Below are 19,540 nucleotides of genomic sequence, written 5' to 3'. Positions count from 1 at the left end.
CATTTCCAATGAGTGCAGAATGAAACTGTAAACTCCTACATACGATGGAGCCAGCATTTCTAAGTTGTTTCGACCACAGAAGAAAAAAAGCCTGGATGTTTTTGTAGACTGCAGTTTTCATATCGACCTTTGACCCTTTCCTGCAGATGTTTCGGATATGGCGGTCATCTCTAGCGTGTTTCGCAGTGGTCTCTTCAAGGATCGCGTGGCTATAGTGACCGGAGGAGGAACGGGCATCGGACAGGCTATAGCTCTGGAACTTCTGTACCTAGGTCAGAGAGAACTTGTCATAAGGTTGGAGCAATCATGCACTTGTCGCGGTACACTACAATGTTTACAACTAAAAGAACTAAACGATAAAGTCTCCGTCACTTTGCTATACCAGTGATCATTTGTCATACTGTGCTTTTCTATAGAAAATTAAGAGCGTTTTGTATTTTGTCATTTTGGTTTTGTTTTTAGTTTTATGATAATAAAATCGGATAACTATCACGTGGTGTCCTGTCAAGGGAGGGAACTAATGTCTGCATGAACAACATTCAACAAGCGCAAACACTGAAATAACACCTCACGTTCGAAAGGATTTGGCAATGATGGCTATATATTTACTTACAAGAAACCCGTTACATAGTGTGGGAGATTTGTAGGCATTGTATCTCAGCAAGCCTCATTCTCAGTTTTTTGACGCTATTTCACAAATCCATATTTACATTCCTTTCTCCAAAGTAGTTTTTTTATAGGTGAACATTTATGAAATTTAATCGCATGCAGAATGATCACATCAAATTCTTGTGTTTACCAGCTGAATGCCCTGTCTTTCTATCCCACTTGGAGACTTAGAAATTGTGGCTTGCACAGAAACGTGCATTTTACAGTTTCCAGCAATGGAAGTGGGCCTTCACAACTTTTATTGCTATGATGGGTAAATGAGAGCCACGCCCACATTCATGCTGGTATAAATTAAAACTTGGGCACTGAAAGTTGTTATGCAAAGCGTTAATCTTCATTACCACTATAAGTATCAATTGATGCTAAGAAATTCAGAAATCTCGAGATCGAGTAACAAAGTGAATACATGTTTTCAAAAGAAGATATATCTATAGAATTACGATTGTAACAGGTCGAAGCAGTTAATTACGTAAAAAAATTAATTTTAAATTTGTATAAATCAAGAACTTATTTAAGGATCTGTACATTTTTTTTGTTCATTTTCTTTGACATTCTTAATTGTTTCAGGCTGCAATGTCACCATTGCATCCAGAAAGGTTGACAGGCTGGAGAAAGCTGCTAAAGATATGAACAGTAGGTTAGCCAAGCATTTAAATGCTCCTCTGCCCAAGCTGAATACATTTCTAAATGCAACATTCGTTCAGAAGAAGAGGTGAATGTTGAGAATTACTTCCACATAACTTACAATTCTATAGTGCATGAAAAGGTTGTTTCCCTTTAATTGTACATTTGTGACTTTATAAGGTCTTAGTTTGGTCTAAGCACTAAACTGATATTTTCAGTTTTCTCAAATAAAGTTTGCCCAGATTAAGGGTAAAACTCACATTGTGCAACATATTTTTCAGATGTAAACAAGTGTGAGTTTGTTAAACGTAGCAAGGAACAGATAATATATAGTTTGTCTCTATCATACAGTATCTCCTAGGCTTTATATATTGCTAGTGCATGACTCAATTTAATATTGGCTGTGAGCATATTCAACAAAGCTTTTTGTTTCTTGGCTATTACTGCTACTAACAGGTGAAGCAACTTATCAGAAACACAGTGGAAGTGCATGGGCGTCTTGACTTTTTGGTGAACAATGCTGGTGGTCAGTTCTTGAGTCCTGCAGCCAACATCACACTCAAAGGATGGTCCGCTGTCATTGATACAAATCTCACTGGTACCTTTCTTTGTTGTAGGGAAGGTGAGTACCATAACTAATTTTTTAGACAATTGTGCTGTTTACTGTTTTTGCATGACTGTATGCATTTATGTGGAGGTGTGTGCATGCTGAAAATGGGAAATAGTACATGTACATTTTAGTGGAACAAATACTTGTCATAAGAACCAGACTGTAAATATATGTATATGTTTTTTGCTTGTAATCCAGAAGCACAGCGTGTTAAAACATTAGCACAACTATGTATTAAAAGCATAGTAAGAGTGATGTTGCATATATTTACAGATTGATAGTGCGTTATATTATAATGAGTGGTATTGCATTCCATTTTGTTGAATAATGTTGCATTATATTAAACTGATATTGCATTATATTATGTTAAAGGAGATACTGTATCACAAAAGCTCAGATTCTTCTTCTCACTATTGCCCATCACCATTGTCACGTATTGTTGCACCTATATGCTCCTCAAGGAGTAACAAGGAATAAACTAAACTAATTGTCATGCATGCTGTAAACATTGCATCGCATGAAAAATTTTCTTGAAGAATATAGATAAATCTTTCTAACAGACCAGATGATAATTCTCCTGCTTGACTACTTTAAATTTGCAGCATACACTCAGTACATGAAAGAAAATGGTGGAACCATCATCAACATTATTGCTGATATGTTCAAAGGCTTTCCTTTAATGAGGTATCAGTATTTTTATAGTTGAATTTTATTTTTATGTTTGAAGAAAATCTTAATTTCTGTAAGTGTTTTAGTGTCTGCTACAGGCTTGGTTAAAGAAATCTAAATGAGGAAGATAGAAAATAAACCCTGAGCAGTACAGATGAATCCTGTGTTGACAAGGAGAGAAGTATGCCTGTTTAAATTCCTTTCTAGATATGAAGCAATTGAGTGTATAGAAAGAGAACTAGAAAACTAAACAAAAAAGAAAACTCTCTTGACTGAATGCATTTCTTTTTACCCTAGGGCACATGCTGACTTTAGCATATTTTCATTGTGGAAAATGAAATTTAATGAAAATAAAAATGCATCCCACTTCAAAGCAGTTTTAAACATAATTTACTATTTCACATTTCATTCAGTTTTGTAATGTGTATTTTAATATCAGACCAAAACTGGTTCAGTTCATCTCAACTGAAAATGTGTATCATTGCCATGCCATTGGAAAGGAAGCATCAAGTGGATAGTTGAGTGATCAGAGCACTTGTGTCTAAACTGAGAGGTGCACCGTTTCAATACCCGTATAGCACAGTCCACTTCCCCCAGGCACCTAGCTGCTGCGGTAATGGGTACCTAACTCCATAGAAGGTTGGGGAAGGTAACGCAACGAGGGAGAGATGGACACCACCCTCATATGAAGCTGGCCCCAAGAAAATGAAGGTCTTTAACTACTCACTCCCCAGTGACCTGAAAAGAGTAAGGAATGATACATTTAATGAATGCGTGCATATATTGCAGTCATACTGGTGCAGCCAGAGCAGGTGTGGACAACCTGACAAAGTCCTTGGCTATTGAGTGGGCAGACAGTGGTGTGCGTGTAAATGCTGTAGCCCCAGTGAGTAATCCTTTTTTTAAACAATCACTGTGAGGGTGTTTAGTTTTGTTTTTTAAAATATTGTTTCTAATAATAAACTTTTAAAATAGTAATATAATATTAGTGCTCAAGATATAGGTTCAGCCATTTTCTACCCATTGCAGGGCAGTTCCATATATTCAGACACAGCAGCAGCCAACTATGGAAGTGATGATATATTTAGCTTCATAAAATCCAGAGTTCCTGCTAAAAGATATGGTACAGTGGAAGAGATCTCAGCAGCTGTGTGCTTCTTGCTGTCACCTGCAGCAGCCTTTATCTCTGGGGAAACAGTGTTTGTGGATGGTGGAGGGAAATTGTACCAAAATATGTTAGATATTCCAGGTGAGCTTTTGTTTAGACTGCCCTATTTTCTATGAAAGATATAATTCCTTCACCATAGTTTTACTTTTTTTAAGCATGCATGATCTAAGAATTTGCAATATTTGATACATTATTTGATCGTCATACCCAATTAAGTAAGTTGCATATTCATTTTGGCCTTTATTTGAATGAATATTCATGAAAATCCTCCCTGTTTTGTTACTATTCTTTATATAAAATAAATTATTCCTGAACTATTTTCAAATAAGGAGGCTTAGTTTCTCCTCAAGATATTAATGTCCACATCCCAGCAAATAACTCTGTTCTCACCTTTGTTTTTGAAATAAGGTCAAAATCTAATTCCTGTGACCTTGAAAGTATTCTTGTTGTTACAACAGCCTAAAAATGCATTCAAAGCCCCTTCTGCTCTCATTTAACATCAGAAGTTAGAAATTCAGGTGTGCTCTTTCATAGAATGTTTTTAAAAATCTATCTAGCAGATCAGTTAGCAGTTTAGTCTGAGTTAGTAGTTTCAGCAATGGCAGTTAAACTAGCCAGTTTAATACATCTTTATGCAGCATACTTTCCAAGGTGACCCAGCTGCAGAATGGGTGCCTGATTTTGTAAAGGGTTAGGAAAGGTAAGTGCAAGGGAGAGAAGTTGGACTCACAAAAAATGTTCACCTCAAGACAAGTGAGGTTTCCACACCTCACTCCCCAATAACTATAAGGTCACAGGTTTTATTTTTGAAAAAAAACATAAAATATTTTAAGATAAACTAATGAGTTCAGCATTCTGTTAACATGTCAGAAAGGGTTACAAGGTATACAAGAAAATATAGTTTAATGGAAAATTCCTTTGTCTTACGCTCTCTCTCTCTTTGCTGTTATGCATGCATATACACACATGGAGGCACTTACCAAAATATACATGCACATAATTATCAGAGATATTCTTCTCTTTCCTACTAAAGTGAATGAAAAAATTTAGTTATTTTTCTTCTCAGTATATTTCACTGATTCAGATATTATATTGTGCAGACCATCAAAGAAGCAAAGCTTATACATGGGAGAATGATGTCAAGGAACAAGAGTCCTCGGGAAACTGTGGGCCACAGTCTAAACTGTAAATGCTTTGTTTCTGCCATAAATACATAGAAGTTTTGATTCTTCAATTTCCACTTAAAGTCAACGAATACAAAAGTGTTTTTAAAAGTAACTGAAACACAAAAGTGGACTTTTTAAAAAAAAATCCCTACTGTTGCCAAAACAATACAACTAAAATAAGTGATTCAAAATAATCCTCTTGATGCCAATGAGCAGATTGAATGAAATGTACACTTTGTTTAGCTATTCATCTGTTGTTTGTTTTACATTATTTGCATTTGAACTCACTTAAGATTAAGTTCGTTACCCATCTGTAATAAATACAAGTATTATCCTGTTGTGTTGCACAATGAAAGTCAAGGGTGGATATTTAGGCTGTTTCTTTTTTATGAAGTTGCAAAATGAGACACACTAAAAGATATTGTTAAAAATATTTATTGCTTGCTTGTGATGTCAGTGCAGTTTTATGCAAAATCTATGATCTTTAACCAAAATGTTTTTTGAATGGTGTTGATGAAATCATTAGCTGAGAAGAACACAATATGCCTAATGTTTCATTGAGTCAGGATTATTATCTGGAATGATGCATCTTTTCAGAACAACAACTTCACAGTGATTCTGTCCTGACCATGAGTATGCATAATGTGTGTCTGTAATTTACTTCATGTGATGAGTAGGTGTGTGTTGTAGAAGTGAGCCTGTCTGTTACATGCAAATATGGGTGTATGGTACTTAATGATTCGGTCTATATATAAATTATAATAAAGTGCTCTGAGCAAATCTTTGGAAAACACTGTATTGATCCTCTTTAATATTAATGTAGGTTAGTTATATCATGGCAAGACCAATCTTTAAATTGCAGCAGCGTTGAGGTAAAATTCTGATAATACCTAAATTTATAGATTTAAGACAAAATAGGCTGTAAGAATAATTCGCTAAACTTATCAAAGAAGAAAAATCTTTAGTGGTGCTGCTTCATACAGCATTATTTTATGTCCAGCTATATTTATTTTCACCACCATAAACCATCATAGGCACTCATCAAGATCTGAGGATGCCTTTTCGCTCGAAAAACAAAAATTCTTCCTTTCCATCTTTGGCAAGCAATCTCTTAAAGCATTTGAACCCACAGTTTAGAATTCCAAGCCAGTTACTTACCAAAACATTGCCAGACAATGGCACAGTCTAAAAATTCTGCTTATTGTTATTTAACTATGTTTCTCTAATAAAGGTCACATTTGGATTAACATGTGCACCATCCATAAGGTTGTGGTGCTTAAAAATTAGATCAAAACAATGACTAGAAAGTCCCTGGAATGACCTGTCCTCACTTGCTAACCTGCCTGCATATTACATGTCAAAGACCATTAATGTTAGATGGACATAGCTGCACTGGTGTTGATGAGTTTTGGAAGATAAGTGTAACCTGACACAAGGTCTGATTGTCCTTGGACACAGAGCACACAACACCTCCATCCTCAAGCTCCCACACATGCACATCCAACACATCGCCCTCCCGGCTCTCATTGGCGTACACTACTCTCATTTCCCTTATGCCTGCTGCCATCTTCTGCAGCAACTGTTGCCCCCGTAGTTGCCTGCAAAAGAAACAAAACCTATCAGTTTAAAAAGAATCACCAGTTCCGAACTGTAGTAAGTTATATACGGCAAAAATTCAGCGTGCCCGAACGAGAAATGAACTCAGGGTCAAAAGGCTGTTGCAAGCTCTGGCTCCACAGGCTGAGATGGTCATTGGGAACCTGTCTCTGCTTGGAGGTGTGCAGATTGTGTGTGCATGCATGGTCCATGCATATGTTTTCACACATTTATTTTACTTCATTTATTGACTAGGGCAGTTGATTGAACCATCAGTTCTTTCCTGCCAATGGCATGGATCTATTACTCATTCAACAAGTATCTGGATGTTTGAACAACTATGGGTATCAGGCTTCTAAAGAGAGTCCAACAAACTGTGATTCTCAAAAAATTTCTTTATCACTCCATAAAATGCAGTCTATGTCAGTTAGGAACATCATCTATGAACACAAGCAACCACATAGTGTGCCCTGTCTGACTTTTGTTATCTGAGCAAAAGCCATGACAAAGCAAACTGACACCGTAAACAAAGATGAAAAAGTTAATGCAAAATTTAGACAAGGATGCAGCTGGACTGATGTTTCCCTTTTCTGGTTCACCTTAAGGAATAAGTTTAATTGAAAAATATCTCACCCTTTTCTGACAGCATGATGTACGGCATCAACAGCAAAACGGATGTAGCTGGTGAAGTTAGTGTGTGCATTGTGATCTGTGTCACTCCACCCACAGTAACGACATACGGGCTTTGACCAGCAATGGCTTCAGATGGAGGTTTCTGAAGATCTACTCGAAGGGGATCTTTTGATGAGGTGCGGGAGGTGTAGGACTGGCGCCACTGTTCAGGCAATGGTGTAGAGCGACGGGTGCTTCGGTCAATTAAGACCATCTTAAAAATGTTCAAATAATCAACAATATTTTCATTTTCTCGGCATTCCCCTCAACCTGTTTCATAGCAGGGAATCTAAGGTGTCTGAATAAATTTAGGATTTTGATAGGTTATCCTTTTATTTAAGTGAATTGATTTTCAAACTATTGTGGTCTTGATAAAAGCTACAAACGCTACTCTCCATGCCTGATGAGAGAGGGGTACAGGGGGTCTGGTGTACTTGGGCCCTCAGCTGCGAAGGGGGCCCAGCCTTGATCAGTGGATTTTTTCTTCTTCTTTTTTCTTTTTTAGGAAAAATTGACAGAACATTCCTCTCTCTGGGTTTTTTTCTATGGTATACTACAAATTTGATCCTGTACTGTCATTTTTCTCATTTACTAACCACTTAAATGTAAACAACTTTATATCTCCATGTAGTGATGTAGATCCTAGTCCATTTGTCCTAATGTTTGCAGTCTATCTAACGTTACTGAATGCAATGACAATCAAATTGTAAACATATATTATATACTGGGAAAATAATTTACGATTACAATTACAAAGGCAGCCCTATGCTCCTCGAAGAGTAACAAGGACTAAACTCAAAAATTACACAGGGCTGGAGAGGTCGTCTGCCTCAGGGCCTAAGCTGGTTCTCTGCAGCCCTGCTAATCTCTAAGCAAATGTAATGCGTCTTTCTCAGACTACTAGCATCAGCAACCAACAGCCAAATAATCACTTGTAATTTCTGAAATTAGTGAAGTAAATTTTTTTTTAAAGAAAATGAATAACTGACACTTTCCCACATAGATATGATAATGAGATATAACAAGTTTAAATCAATCAGCAATCAAATCTTTCAAACACCTTAATGTTCTATATATATCACTTGAACATGTATAGCTGAAAAAGTGTTTCTACTCTGCAGATGAGCAAGAACTCAAAACTGTAAAGAACTAGAAAGCTGCCAGAGTTTTATTAAGACTACTTATAAATTCTGCAATGAGATATAAATAACAGAGACCAGTAAAGAATTGCTAATAAAACTTAATATGTGTAAGGTGCAATCTTCTAATAGTAATGATTATGCAATCTTATAGGAAAAGCCATATGTAAACTTTTACAAGAATGTGCAGAGAACAGCATACCTACCCTAAATGTGTTGGCCAATTTTACCATTAAATAAATCCATTAATAATGTACCACTAAATAAGCTTGAAATGTGACTGTTAAGTCAATATAGTGTATACAAAACATCTTGCATTCATTCTTTACTAAGCTTACTATATTTTATTAAATAACTTTATAGATTTATTGGCACCTAAACACAGTCAATTGTGAAGACTATTTGACTTAAAGTGAAACAACTAATACTATGTGTCGCAACAAGGCAGCATATAATGACAAGGTTGATAATAAGAAATGTGTGATTTATATAGCGCATAATCGTGTTCAGGAAAGAGCATGCTCTCAGTGATTAAAGACAAGTTATAACAGAAAAAACATAGAAGACACAAAGAGGAATCAGAGAACAAACAATAAGGATGGAGAGTGTCATAAATCAGTCTCAAATTATAACAGCAGGTGAGGGAAAAGAAGTACCTGGGTGACAGCTGTTATCATGGCGTGTCCACCCAGGGTATTCACAGTTGAGATGATGCTGAGAGAAGTTTTACCAATATGACCAAGCTTCACCACTACTTGAAGGGGAAATTTCCTGACATCTGGGTCATAGCTGCTGTCACCAATGATAAACCGGGCTGCCACCATGAATATCATATTTTCTGCTGTCAGCATGTCGTACTGCACAAAACAATGGCCATTCGCACCACAAGGTGTTTGCAGGACAAATTTAGCGAGCCACACATGCCAGCTGGATCAGACTCAGCAAGGATGGGTTGCCTGCAGCAAAGCAAAGATTGAGCAAACCAATCAAAAGCATCATTATTTCCTCCTTTGCTGAAGTTCTTTAGGTGAGTCTTTCACTGTAGTAAACTGTGTCACCGGTGTAAACTCTATTGTTGTGCTATTTTCTGGAACTGCAGTGAGACTGTTAGACATTACAGATCACCATTTCACAACATTCTAAGCCAAAAATGTTTGACATAAAAATGCTTCTATTGTCTTCATGATTTGATAAATTGCTTTTATGGACAGATATCTGGATGCAAAAAGAAGCTGCGTTGCAAACAGTAATATTCTATAAATTTTAATTGGAAACAATGTCAAATCAGTTTCATTGTGTTTTGTATAAATTTTATAATGGTCTGATTGACCCATGATTTTGCTGCTCAAAGCACCTATGAAAGTGTCTGGTCACCTTAAGTCAGACCTGCAGTCATTAAAGATTACTAACATAATCTCACCATCACTGCTGATTGCCTCAGGCGCCAAACCTGGATGCTGCACGACAGCACAATGAGAACTGGAAGCAGTTACATCCAGTTGAATGTTGAGACTTTCCATGTGACTCTTTCGCCGATGTTCCCTATGTAAGTACAAACATAATGTTGAAATTGCTGCATTACCCCATCTATCTGAACAAACAAGCTCATTACATCTGAAGCCATATCATTCATCCAACTTCATGAAAGCAGTATCCATTACAACTCCTCAAAAATGTCACATGAAATCATACTGTTAACATAATTTTTATGTTAAAAACCTACTATGAAAACCATGCAGCAGTATGTTACAAAAATGCTGCAATCTCATTGTTTAAATGTGGGATAAGAACAGATATTTGCTGCTGACTGTATTAAAAATAAACTCTACAAGAAGCACATATTTCTTCTTCTTCTTCTTCCTAATTACCCCCAATGCAGCATAGAGCCACAACTACACCATGCCATTGGATCCGGTTCTAGGCGCCCTTTCCAGTTGAGACCATGTCAAGTCAGCTGCCTCCACCTCACTGTGGACCAATCTCCTTCATGTCTGTCTGGGTCTCCCAACCCTGCACCTCCCCTGCGGGTTCCAGCCCAGAGCTTATCTTGTTAAATTGTCAGCTGGCTTTCACAAGGTGTGACCGATCCAGCTCTTCCACTTCCTCCTCTTGATGTCTTGACTGGCAGATTTTCGGTTGGTTCTCTCCACAGGTCTGTATTGGAGATCTTCTTGGGTCATTTGATGTTGAGGATGTGGCGCAGATATCTATTGAAGAATGCCGGAATCTTGTTGGTGATGGTGTTTGTCCACGCCATGTCTCTGATCCATATAGAAGGACTGACTTTACATTTGCATTGAAGATGCGGATCTTGGTGTGTAGAGATAGTTCCAGATAGGTAGCAGGGTGTGGAATGTAAGCCTGGCTTTATTTATTTCGGCTTCTTATTTATTTGGAGCACATATTTAACGTACAGTAAAAGAAACTGTATTTAGAAACAGTTTAACATACCAGAATACGAAATCATTCCCTTTCACACTCTATTGGACTTTGCAAATGGTTGTATGAACAGAAGTTTCATGGTTTGCTTACTAATAACTTTAATGATCATTTGCTTCATCTCTACCTTTGTAATTATATAAACTATTGTGTCTTACCATGAATCTGTTGAGAGCTTTGATGACGTTTGTTCACCCTCAACAAATGCATTTTTTTCTTCCATTGTTTTTGTCAGATATAGAGCATCAGCTGGTTTCAGTTACAAAAATATGAACAGGTTAAAACTGTGTATGTGTGTTTGTTGTAAGTTCTTTTGTGTGAATGAAAGTACACTTAATGCCTACCCTAAAACGGCATGTTTGTGTACCTATATGTAAAGTACTTTGAATCCAGGTTTAGTGCTAGAGAATGGAACTACTTGTATATCAATGCACTGTATTCTTATTTTTATTATTGCTATTTTTCAAAACTGAGTCATTTATATCAAATCAAATTAGATTCAAACTATTATATGTATATAAAAAATATCTATGTATATGTAAATTTTTGATAATTTACATGAGCAAATGCTTACATCAGAGAGTGTGTGTGTGTGGATTGGAAGGAAACTGGGGTAGATAGGTGTAGTAATGGATTTCCATAGACTGTTGGATAAGTGGTCCAGAAGAAGCTGGCACTTCTTGTCCAGCAGTGGATCAGCAGTTACAGATGTTGCTCAAAGTCAAAATTATTTGTCAAGGTACATTAATGAAATATATAAATCTTTTTGGCTTCTATGCATCCTGTTGCATATTTTCACACTCATGTTTTGGTTCTGTATTACTGGTTTTCATAAATACTGATGCATCTGTGTTCTTTAAATGATTCAATTAAAGAAAATATACACATTTGATGTACACTGCTCTAAGTTCATGAACATACTCTTTTTTTGGATTTTAGTAATTAGTTAAGCACACTTTGCCATCATTAATTGGTAAGTCAGAATGACAAATAGTTACATATTTGTGCTTTTCTATTAGCTTATTTAGTAAATTTCTGTAAGATGTAGAAGGTAAACTTAAGAACTGGAATGACTAGTAAATAAGAAACGTACTCTTAAAAGAGGTTTATATTGTGAATTGCTGTAACATTATCACGTGAGTTACCCCGTAAAGGTTAACCTAACGCCAATATGTTTTTGTCTACCCTAAATGATCCTGTGCATTTCGTCTGCCCCACAAACTGAAATCAGTGAAAATTGAAAAGTGTTACTGAGCTTGAAATTTCAAAAATAAACAAACGAACTCTATGTTTACTTGAACTAAATGTTACCAGAACTAATGCAATTTGTAATGGTGTTGTCGTTGGTATGTTCATGAGAGAGCATCTGTGAGCCGTTTTTTTTCTAACTCATGATTTACCGTCTGCTACTTTCACTCTGGCCAGGTCCTTATATTGTTCAGAATATTCGCAGGGCTGAATTAACTTCGGACAAAATGAGGACACAGTTCAAAGTCCAGCAACGCTGCCGAACATAATTAATAGGATCAGTGATGATTGGCTTGGAATTTTCTTCCCTTAATCAAGCAACAGCGGTTGTTATACGTTTGTTGCAACGTAGAACAAGATTACTAACTTTCGAAAACTAAACACTTGAGGGGACAAGGGATGTCTTTTCACGCAGAAATAAAACCAATAGAAACCTCGCCGCCGAAAACTGACTTCCATCAATCAGGACCACAGCACAATATCCAAACCGGCGTTTCTAATGAAAGCAAAAAAGGGTGAGTTCCTAAAACTGTTAGTGATATATTTCTAAATTTGGAGGTTTGGCTTCTATTTAGCTATACCTGTCCGGTTGTGGCTGTCTCTTCCATTTTTCCCTGAGACTACACAGGAAGCAACCGAACATTTTTTCCGATCCATTTGAAAACAAGATAGGAAAGTGACAGGAAGATCAGTTACCGAGTTAGAATCGTCGCCCATATAAGGAGCTTATCAAGATTTTTTTTTAATGAATTAAATTTAACTGTAACAACAGGCAGCATTTAAAACGTACGTATCCTCCCAAATCAAGTTTCCTTTCTAATCAAGCTTTTTGCTTTGCCAAACATGTATAATAGAAACTGAACTACAATGCTGAGGGGTTTTTTTTATTTTTTATAATAATAAATTATTCATAGAAGAATTCAAGTTTATCACACATAAAAATGTCAAAACTGATAGTTTTTTCATAAACATGCTCAAATCTGTTTGCATCAGATTTTTTTTCCCCCAGAATTTCTTCTGGACAAAGGATGCTTGGCCAGCATGATATAAACCTTTGCATAAAAGAAGATTCCACACCATATGCAGCAACAGTTGTTCATCCTGGATTACAACCAGAATTTCGGGATTCTTATGGTATGCAGGTGGTGATAGTAAAAAATTGTTATGTAAGAGTATCTTAAGATGGCGAGGGCAATTGTATGATTAGAGGAAGAAGATGTGAGAGATGAAAGGGAATAGATTCTGGCGACATTTGCACACACCCACTCTTATAGTTATCTCACAGCTAGTGGAATTTTAAAAAGTGGATTCGCGAATGAGTTTTAGCGGTTTCCCGGCGGGTATTGCGACAAAACGAGTGAGAACTTATACCAGGAATAGTTAGGATGTAGTTGATTCAGCGTGTATTTTCATTTGCTTTGTGATAAGAAAAAGATTTTTGTAAACTGTAAATTTGTTGAAGGTACATCATTACTAGCACAGTGGGGCTTGACAAAATAAATGTGTAGTAGATGTTATATGTTGGCATTTGACAGTAGGAATAGCATTAGGAATGCTCAGAAGTTAAAATACTTCAGATCTCACAGTGCACATATAAAGGCTTTTGGACTCTAGGAAAAGAATGCTTTCACTCATGTGAAAGAAGGTAGGAATACATGCATTGCTGATACCTAGCTGTCAGTTGTCTCCAATTACTACCCAGCGGGTACTTACTCCTACCTTCCTCACCTGGGTGAAACCATTTTTTAAAAACCACACAAGAAGTTCCGCTTTTAAGATAGTTCTGCAACAATACATAATATATAATACTCAACAAAATACCAAAAACACTTCAATAGGATTTTTTCGAACACTTTTAATCTGAACCATCTAACCCTATTGCAGGGGTAGAACCTTGTTATTATGTAGTTGAGTAGAATAAAAGAATTAACTTGCTCAGAAGCAAATCAGAATAAGAATCCACATGCTTTCAGGTAATCCATCACTGTGGGGCTTGTTCCGGCTAGCATCAACATGTCGAATGTATGCTATGCACACCCCAGTGGACAGCAGCGGACGTTGTTTCCTGGAGTATGACAAACTGACTGATGAACATTTCACCTTCTTTGCTTCCTCCCAAGCCTCAATAGCTCGCTGCCTTTATGAACCTGACTTCCCAAATCATCCACTGGAGGTGGGTGGATTAACTTTTAATATTTCTCTACCCCTACAATGCATTACCAATATTTATGATATTTTACTAAATGTTGCAAACTTAATCTTGAGTTTCTTTGGGAGAATTACCCTATAATAGAAACTGAGCCTAGAGCAAATATTGAATGAGTAAAAACATAAGTATTAAGAACAGTGGAACATTTGATGGTGCTCTTGTTTGCTTAATTCCATAATACTGAAGAGAAGAAAATAAAGACACATTTTACATAAATCGTCTATTATCTAAGTTTCATATTAGGACTGATTGAATGCCAACTAGTTTTCTTTTTCTCTGATGGTCTCAAACAAACCTTTATTCACAGAATGACTAAACAAGAACCTGGCATTTTCTGGCCAGAACTCCCAAAAACTTACAAACAAGAATTATGTGGATGCAGTCATTTCCAAAATTCCACAGAATTTATATCATTCTGAAATGCCTATCTAAAGTCTTTCTTTTTTGTGGGAAATTTGGGTAGGATTAAGTACATATTGTTCCTGAGGTGGGTCTATGTGCAGAAGAGGTTTCTGTCAAATATAAATCATTTGGTCAGTTGGTTTGATGTCAGTACTGAGAATAATGCAATCACATTATTCATTATTAGCCATTTACCAGGAACCTCTTAGAGCTGCAATCTACCTTTACTTGCTAGTCTTTTGAGTAGCAGTTACAACTGGGATGTTTCTATAAAAACTTTGTTCTGACATTTATTCTTATAAATCTACTTTGTAGTTTTTTCTTTTTAATGATGCCTCAGAATATCTAAGAAAGACAACCCATATTACAGCTGTTGCTTCTGTCTACTTTCACTTATACTTTGGCACCTTGACTTGTGTAAAGTATATATCGGATTCTTGAAGCATATCTTTATTCATCGCTTATCTCTTCTGTTGCTAACTACAGGTACATGTGACTGGAGGACATATTGGTCGCACCTCTGTCAGTACTGTCGCCACCATCACCTCACCCCGTGACCAGGAGCAGCGAAATATTTTTCTCAAACCAACCAGGTAAGTTACTCAGAGGCAAAGAATATTTGCATGGCTCAGAAAGCATTCTTGTTCAAATTTGCAGCCATAATCTTTTTTATTTATTAATTTTGTATATGCATTTTTTTTTTATTCTTTTAAATTGGGCAAAACGGCAATTTGCCTGAGGCATTGGCTATTTTAAATTAGGCAGTATGGCAAGTTTCAGGGCAAATTGTTTTTTTATTCATTTTTTTTATTACTTTCTTTCTTCTGTGTGTGTGTCTGTATCTCCCAAAGAATAATAATAATAATGGGAAGATTTTATTTTATAAAATGTCTGATTCAAGCAAAATGTTTGTTCAGCACTTGTAATACAAAACTTAGGACAACAAATGAGAAACTAAAACTAAATTTTAATAGTCATGCTCAAGCAAATTAACAAGTGTCAACAAACAAGGATGATGACTAGTGATAAACTACAGGATTCAACATCCATGTTAATTAATTTTCAGTTACAAACCGATGGACTTTTACACTAGCCATAATTAATAAATCAAAATAATTTGACGACAAAGATAAGCAACATACACAAAATAAACGCATGCACACAAAATATATACAAAGTAAAACAAGACCAAATGAGGACCGCAAGCAAATATATCACAAGACAGTACTGTTTAGTTAAATGTAAAGAATTGAATGAAAAGTTTACTTAATCAAATTTTTTTTATTCTATCGTCGTCCTTGCTTCAAAGATGATGATTGCGGGTACAATCCAACAACGTGAAGAAAGACATTTTTTTTTTTTCGTTTATTTATTAGGTGATGCAGTTCAACAACGCCATACACCAGCCTGTGGCAGTGGACACTATGGCCCATACTTTACTTGCGGGGTGCCGCTGACCACGATCATAAAGCATTTCTTTCTTTATTTAATAGGTGGTACTCATAGACAAAGCCTCGCGCCGACCTGTGGCAGTGAGTGAGTACTGGCGGGAGCATTATGGTCCACACTGTATTCGCGGGGTGCCGCTCATCATTCAGCAGAAGGAGCCCCCAGTGGGAGGAGTATCTGCAGTGTATCAGGTGAGTGATAGAGTGGGTGGTGTGGACGAGCTTGAGCCGACGGAGTTAATAAATGTTGGGCTGATGTCTCGGGTGCAGAGACGGACAAACCGCATAATGCACTTGGGGAGGTTCAATCGCTCAGAATGCTGGTCATCCAAACAGTGAGGATTGCGATTAGGTGCTAAGATTTCTTTCCAGATTCAGACTGTGAACTGTGTCACCTGTTTGCAGGGTAGAGTCATTTTGCAATGATAGTAATAGCTGTGAATAACTGTGAAGGACAGCGTCATCATTGGTGGTGCTGAGAGCTAAGAGCTATCAACGATCAGCCTTTCAAATGGCGCTAACCTTTGATCACTCATTTGAAAGGTTAGCGCCATTTGAAAGTCTGATCGTTACCTTTCAAAGCGGGACACCTGGAATGCAAATGAGAGGTTTCTGTTCTGGTTTTTCACTCAAGAGCTGACAGCATCATTCTATCTCCGTGAGCGTGATCAGGCGCTATAAAAATCGTCTATCATTATCATCATCAGTCGTTGTCGTCATCCATTATCAATCAGTCATTACTGTCATCATCAGTATCTACTTTTAGAGGTCTCTTTTGCTCCGTTTGTTGTGTGTGAAAAGCCACTTCATCTGTTTTCAAGGTTAAGGTAGCTTGGAGCGATACCGACTTGTACCAGCACACCAACTTCGCCAGCTACATTCGCTTCGCGGTGGATGCGGTGCAGGAGGGGCTGCGCCAAGGCGCATTTGGCGGCCATCTTACCCAGGAGGACGTGCGAGCTGGTACGGCCGAGGTCAGCGTGTCATACATCGGAGAGAGCGTCCAGGGCGACGTGCTGCACGTTCACATGTGGTGCCCGCCCGGCACCAGCAGGACCGTCGTCTGCTCCATGGAGAAGGAAGGGCAGGTCATCAACCAGGTGACTTTGACCTATCATGCAGCTGCGGTATGACCGTGCAGTAATTGACTGGGTTATGGAGTCGATAACATCGGTTCAGAAAGAGGTTAGCGTTGTTTAGACGTGTTCCTGTGATAACCTTATCAAAAAAGTTTTGTTAGTATTTTTTTAAATAATTGATCACTCGTTTCATTTGCCATGTAAACTATTAACCGGATGAAGAAAGGTTGTGACAGACATTGTTGATGGTTGTGGAATGATAATTGATGTATTTATGGCTGCATTGTTGTTAGAAGCAGCTGGGTATAACAATTTACAAACTATGAATACGTGCTGTCTTTTCTTTGTGTGTGTGTGTGCGCGCGCGCGCGTGAGAGCATGCGTGCTTGCATGGACGCAGTCATGAGCATGCATATTGCTGCCTGCACATGAAGAATTGGAAGTTAAAAGACGGACAAAGACAAAGGGAGTTGGGAGAGGAAAGGAATCGAAAAAGAAAAACGAGAAGTATGAGGCAAAGAGAACAGCATCTGGAGCGTGGTGACCTTACCTCTCCTTACCCCCCGAGAAAAGAGTAAAGAAAAGTCTCAGGAGGAAGAAGCATCATCGTCCATGCTTTGCAGATTATCAGAAAGGATATGATCCGTTGAGGAAAAAAAAGTCCTCGTTGCGTTTACGCGTGCCTTGAAAACCATGTTCATATTTCATGCAGAGGGCGGGCCTATTTGCTGTCAACAAGCAGATGCCATTGGAGACTGTCAGGTATTTATCTGGCGCTGCGTCCACAAGGTCACCATCCCATGTGAAGCGCTAACATCATATGAGGACTTGATGTTTCAAAACAAGTGGCACTTTATTTAAATGTTGGCTTAACGACTGTCACAAACAAGAAATATTTCTTTCGTTTCTTGTTCGCTTCATAGCTCTTTCTCTCCGCACTCGGTTTTTTTTTCTTTCTTTCTGCTTGTATCCATGCCTTCCTTTCTTCTTACCGTAAAACCTCTAATTGGTGAATCGGTGGTGCAAAAGTCAAAGTGTTTGTCACTAAAACAGGATGGTGGATCCAGATATCACGTCCGGCACAGGGGATGGACCTGCAGGCCATAGAAGTCTTAATGTAATTAACACTGCCCAACCCCTTCTTTACCAATACCATTCAGTCTTTCTGTTGCTTTCTGTCACCTGTACCCATGAGGGTGCAAACCCTTACGTATTCACTGATATAAAAAGAAAGACGGGTCCAAGCATATCTACACTTCCTTTTTTAAGAAAGTGGGAGGTCATCAGAATCGTGCTTTGCCAAGATGGATGCCATTGAGACCGTGCACTGGTGATGGACATAAGGCCCTTAACACAAAAATAATGCTACATCCGCCAGATTCATGCAGCACTCTACCCCAAGTTCTGGATTAGTCGGGTAGATCGAGACCAACTCTTAGCCTCTTGCGAAGTTCTCCGCTGTTAGTCTCGGCGAGCCTAAACAAAGAATGTGACTAAACCGGAAGCTTTGTAGCATGCCTCGTTTTAGTAGTTAATCTGAAATGTGAATAAACCGGAAGCTTTGTAGTAGCATGCCTCGTTTTAGTAGTTAATCTGAAATGTGAATAAACCGGAAGCTTTGTAGTAGCATGCCTCGTTTTAGTAGTTAACTGGAAAAAGTCGTCTGCTAGCAGTCCAGTAATACAAGTTCGTGGTGAAAATGTTCGTGTTTCTGCAGTCTAGTTTGTAAACGATGTAGGTCTAGCTCTGTCCTACCTCTCAGTCTCATTCATTTTCTCGGGAGAATCTGAATACACTCTTTGTATGACATCCACGTTTTGTGATAAATCACGTGTACGATGTAACATCGTAAGGTAAGGTACAGAAACAAATTAGTCGTGTTTAGTTTATTTTCGAGGAAACTTGCAAGCAGATTATTTTGCAACCATCCATACGTCTTGTTCTGGCAATAAATAAATAAAAATGCATGTGTATATATATATACACTGACTAATCGTAGGTTCAAAAAAAAGAGATGAAGATTAGATGCAGCTTCTATCGTGACACAAAGTAAGCGAATTATCCATTTTTGCATTCATTCTTGGACAGCAAGTCTCTCTCATTCTCTTAGTTCGAAATGTTCATTCTCTCTTTCTCTCTCTCTCACTCGCGGAGAAATAAAACAAATCTGAAAAAAATGTGACCTTTGAACTTTCCCTCTCAGACGCAGCGGAAGAGGAAGCGAGCACGCCACTGACCAACACAGTATTATCCGAGTGGAGAGAAAAGTGGCACTCGCTTGCTCAAGGTTAATGCCCAGATACTAATCGAACGAACATCGATCGCTGTGTCTGTGATAGAGTGAAGTGAAGGGTGAAAAAGCTGCCTTCCTGTGCTTTCTTGTCATCAATAGCAAGATCCGC

General features: G+C 37.8%; 3 protein-coding genes across 9 annotated transcripts; 2 read left to right on the top strand and 1 right to left on the bottom strand.

Moving 5' to 3' along the window:
- The first annotated feature begins 127 nt into the window (after nucleotides 1-127).
- On the top strand, nucleotides 128-5,690 carry LOC112556683 (peroxisomal trans-2-enoyl-CoA reductase-like). Its single transcript, XM_025225905.1, is given in 8 exon segments — nucleotides 128-272; nucleotides 1,237-1,352; nucleotides 1,355-1,381; nucleotides 1,750-1,915; nucleotides 2,506-2,587; nucleotides 3,362-3,458; nucleotides 3,602-3,821; nucleotides 4,841-5,690. Coding segments are annotated over 8 exon segments (912 nt in total). The 5' UTR covers nucleotides 128-157; the 3' UTR covers nucleotides 4,930-5,690.
- A 7-nt stretch (nucleotides 5,691-5,697) lies between these two features.
- On the bottom strand, nucleotides 5,698-12,865 carry LOC112556685. Of its 6 annotated transcripts, none has more exons than XM_025225912.1 (7): nucleotides 12,064-12,178; nucleotides 11,327-11,466; nucleotides 10,911-11,001; nucleotides 9,734-9,855; nucleotides 8,970-9,269; nucleotides 7,136-7,388; nucleotides 5,698-6,504 (listed from the first exon to the last, which is right to left on the bottom strand). In XM_025225912.1, exons 5-7 carry the CDS (start codon nucleotides 9,162-9,164, stop codon nucleotides 6,458-6,460), a joined length of 495 nt encoding a protein of 164 aa, XP_025081697.1. In that variant the 5' UTR covers nucleotides 9,165-9,269; nucleotides 9,734-9,855; nucleotides 10,911-11,001; nucleotides 11,327-11,466; nucleotides 12,064-12,178; the 3' UTR covers nucleotides 5,698-6,457. The 6 variants fall into 6 exon arrangements, with proteins under 6 accessions (XP_025081697.1, XP_025081695.1, XP_025081699.1 ...); XM_025225910.1 differs by having other exon boundaries at nucleotides 11,846-12,161; XM_025225914.1 differs by lacking the exon at nucleotides 11,327-11,466 and having other exon boundaries at nucleotides 12,153-12,179.
- On the top strand, nucleotides 12,230-16,247 carry LOC112556684. Of its 2 annotated transcripts, none has more exons than XM_025225908.1 (5): nucleotides 12,230-12,515; nucleotides 13,010-13,134; nucleotides 13,974-14,173; nucleotides 15,098-15,204; nucleotides 15,988-16,123. In XM_025225908.1, exons 1-5 carry the CDS (start codon nucleotides 12,400-12,402, stop codon nucleotides 15,989-15,991), a joined length of 552 nt encoding a protein of 183 aa, XP_025081693.1. In that variant the 5' UTR covers nucleotides 12,230-12,399; the 3' UTR covers nucleotides 15,992-16,123. The 2 variants fall into 2 exon arrangements, with proteins under 2 accessions (XP_025081693.1, XP_025081692.1); XM_025225907.1 differs by having other exon boundaries at nucleotides 12,231-12,515; nucleotides 16,105-16,247.
- The last annotated feature ends 3,293 nt before the right edge of the window (nucleotides 16,248-19,540 follow it).

Source organism: Pomacea canaliculata, linkage group LG2 (genome assembly GCF_003073045.1).
Source record: "Pomacea canaliculata isolate SZHN2017 linkage group LG2, ASM307304v1, whole genome shotgun sequence".
Lineage (NCBI taxonomy): Eukaryota > Metazoa > Mollusca > Gastropoda > Architaenioglossa > Ampullariidae > Pomacea > Pomacea canaliculata.
Note: the sequence above shows the minus strand (reverse complement) of the source record. Positions and strands in the feature narration are given on the sequence as shown.

What these genes read in the sequence shown, in the direction of transcription:
- LOC112556685 (XM_025225913.1), bottom strand. Translation starts at nt 9,164, where the DNA reads ATGCTGACAGCAGAAAATATGATATTCATGGTGGCAGCCCGGTTTATC. An exon ending in TGATAACAGCTGTCACCCAG is followed by an intron (nt 7,389 to 8,969) that starts GTACTTCTTTTC and finishes AACATTTTTAAG; the next exon opens with ATGGTCTTAATTGACCGAAG. An exon ending in CATCATGCTGTCAGAAAAGG is followed by an intron (nt 6,505 to 7,135) that starts GTGAGATATTTT and finishes TTTCTTTTGCAG; the next exon opens with GCAACTACGGGGGCAACAGT.
- LOC112556684 (XM_025225907.1), top strand. Translation starts at nt 12,400, where the DNA reads ATGTCTTTTCACGCAGAAATAAAACCAATAGAAACCTCGCCGCCGAAA. An exon ending in TCTAATGAAAGCAAAAAAGG is followed by an intron (nt 12,516 to 13,009) that starts GTGAGTTCCTAA and finishes TTTTTCCCCCAG; the next exon opens with AATTTCTTCTGGACAAAGGA. An exon ending in AGAATTTCGGGATTCTTATG is followed by an intron (nt 13,135 to 13,973) that starts GTATGCAGGTGG and finishes ACATGCTTTCAG; the next exon opens with GTAATCCATCACTGTGGGGC.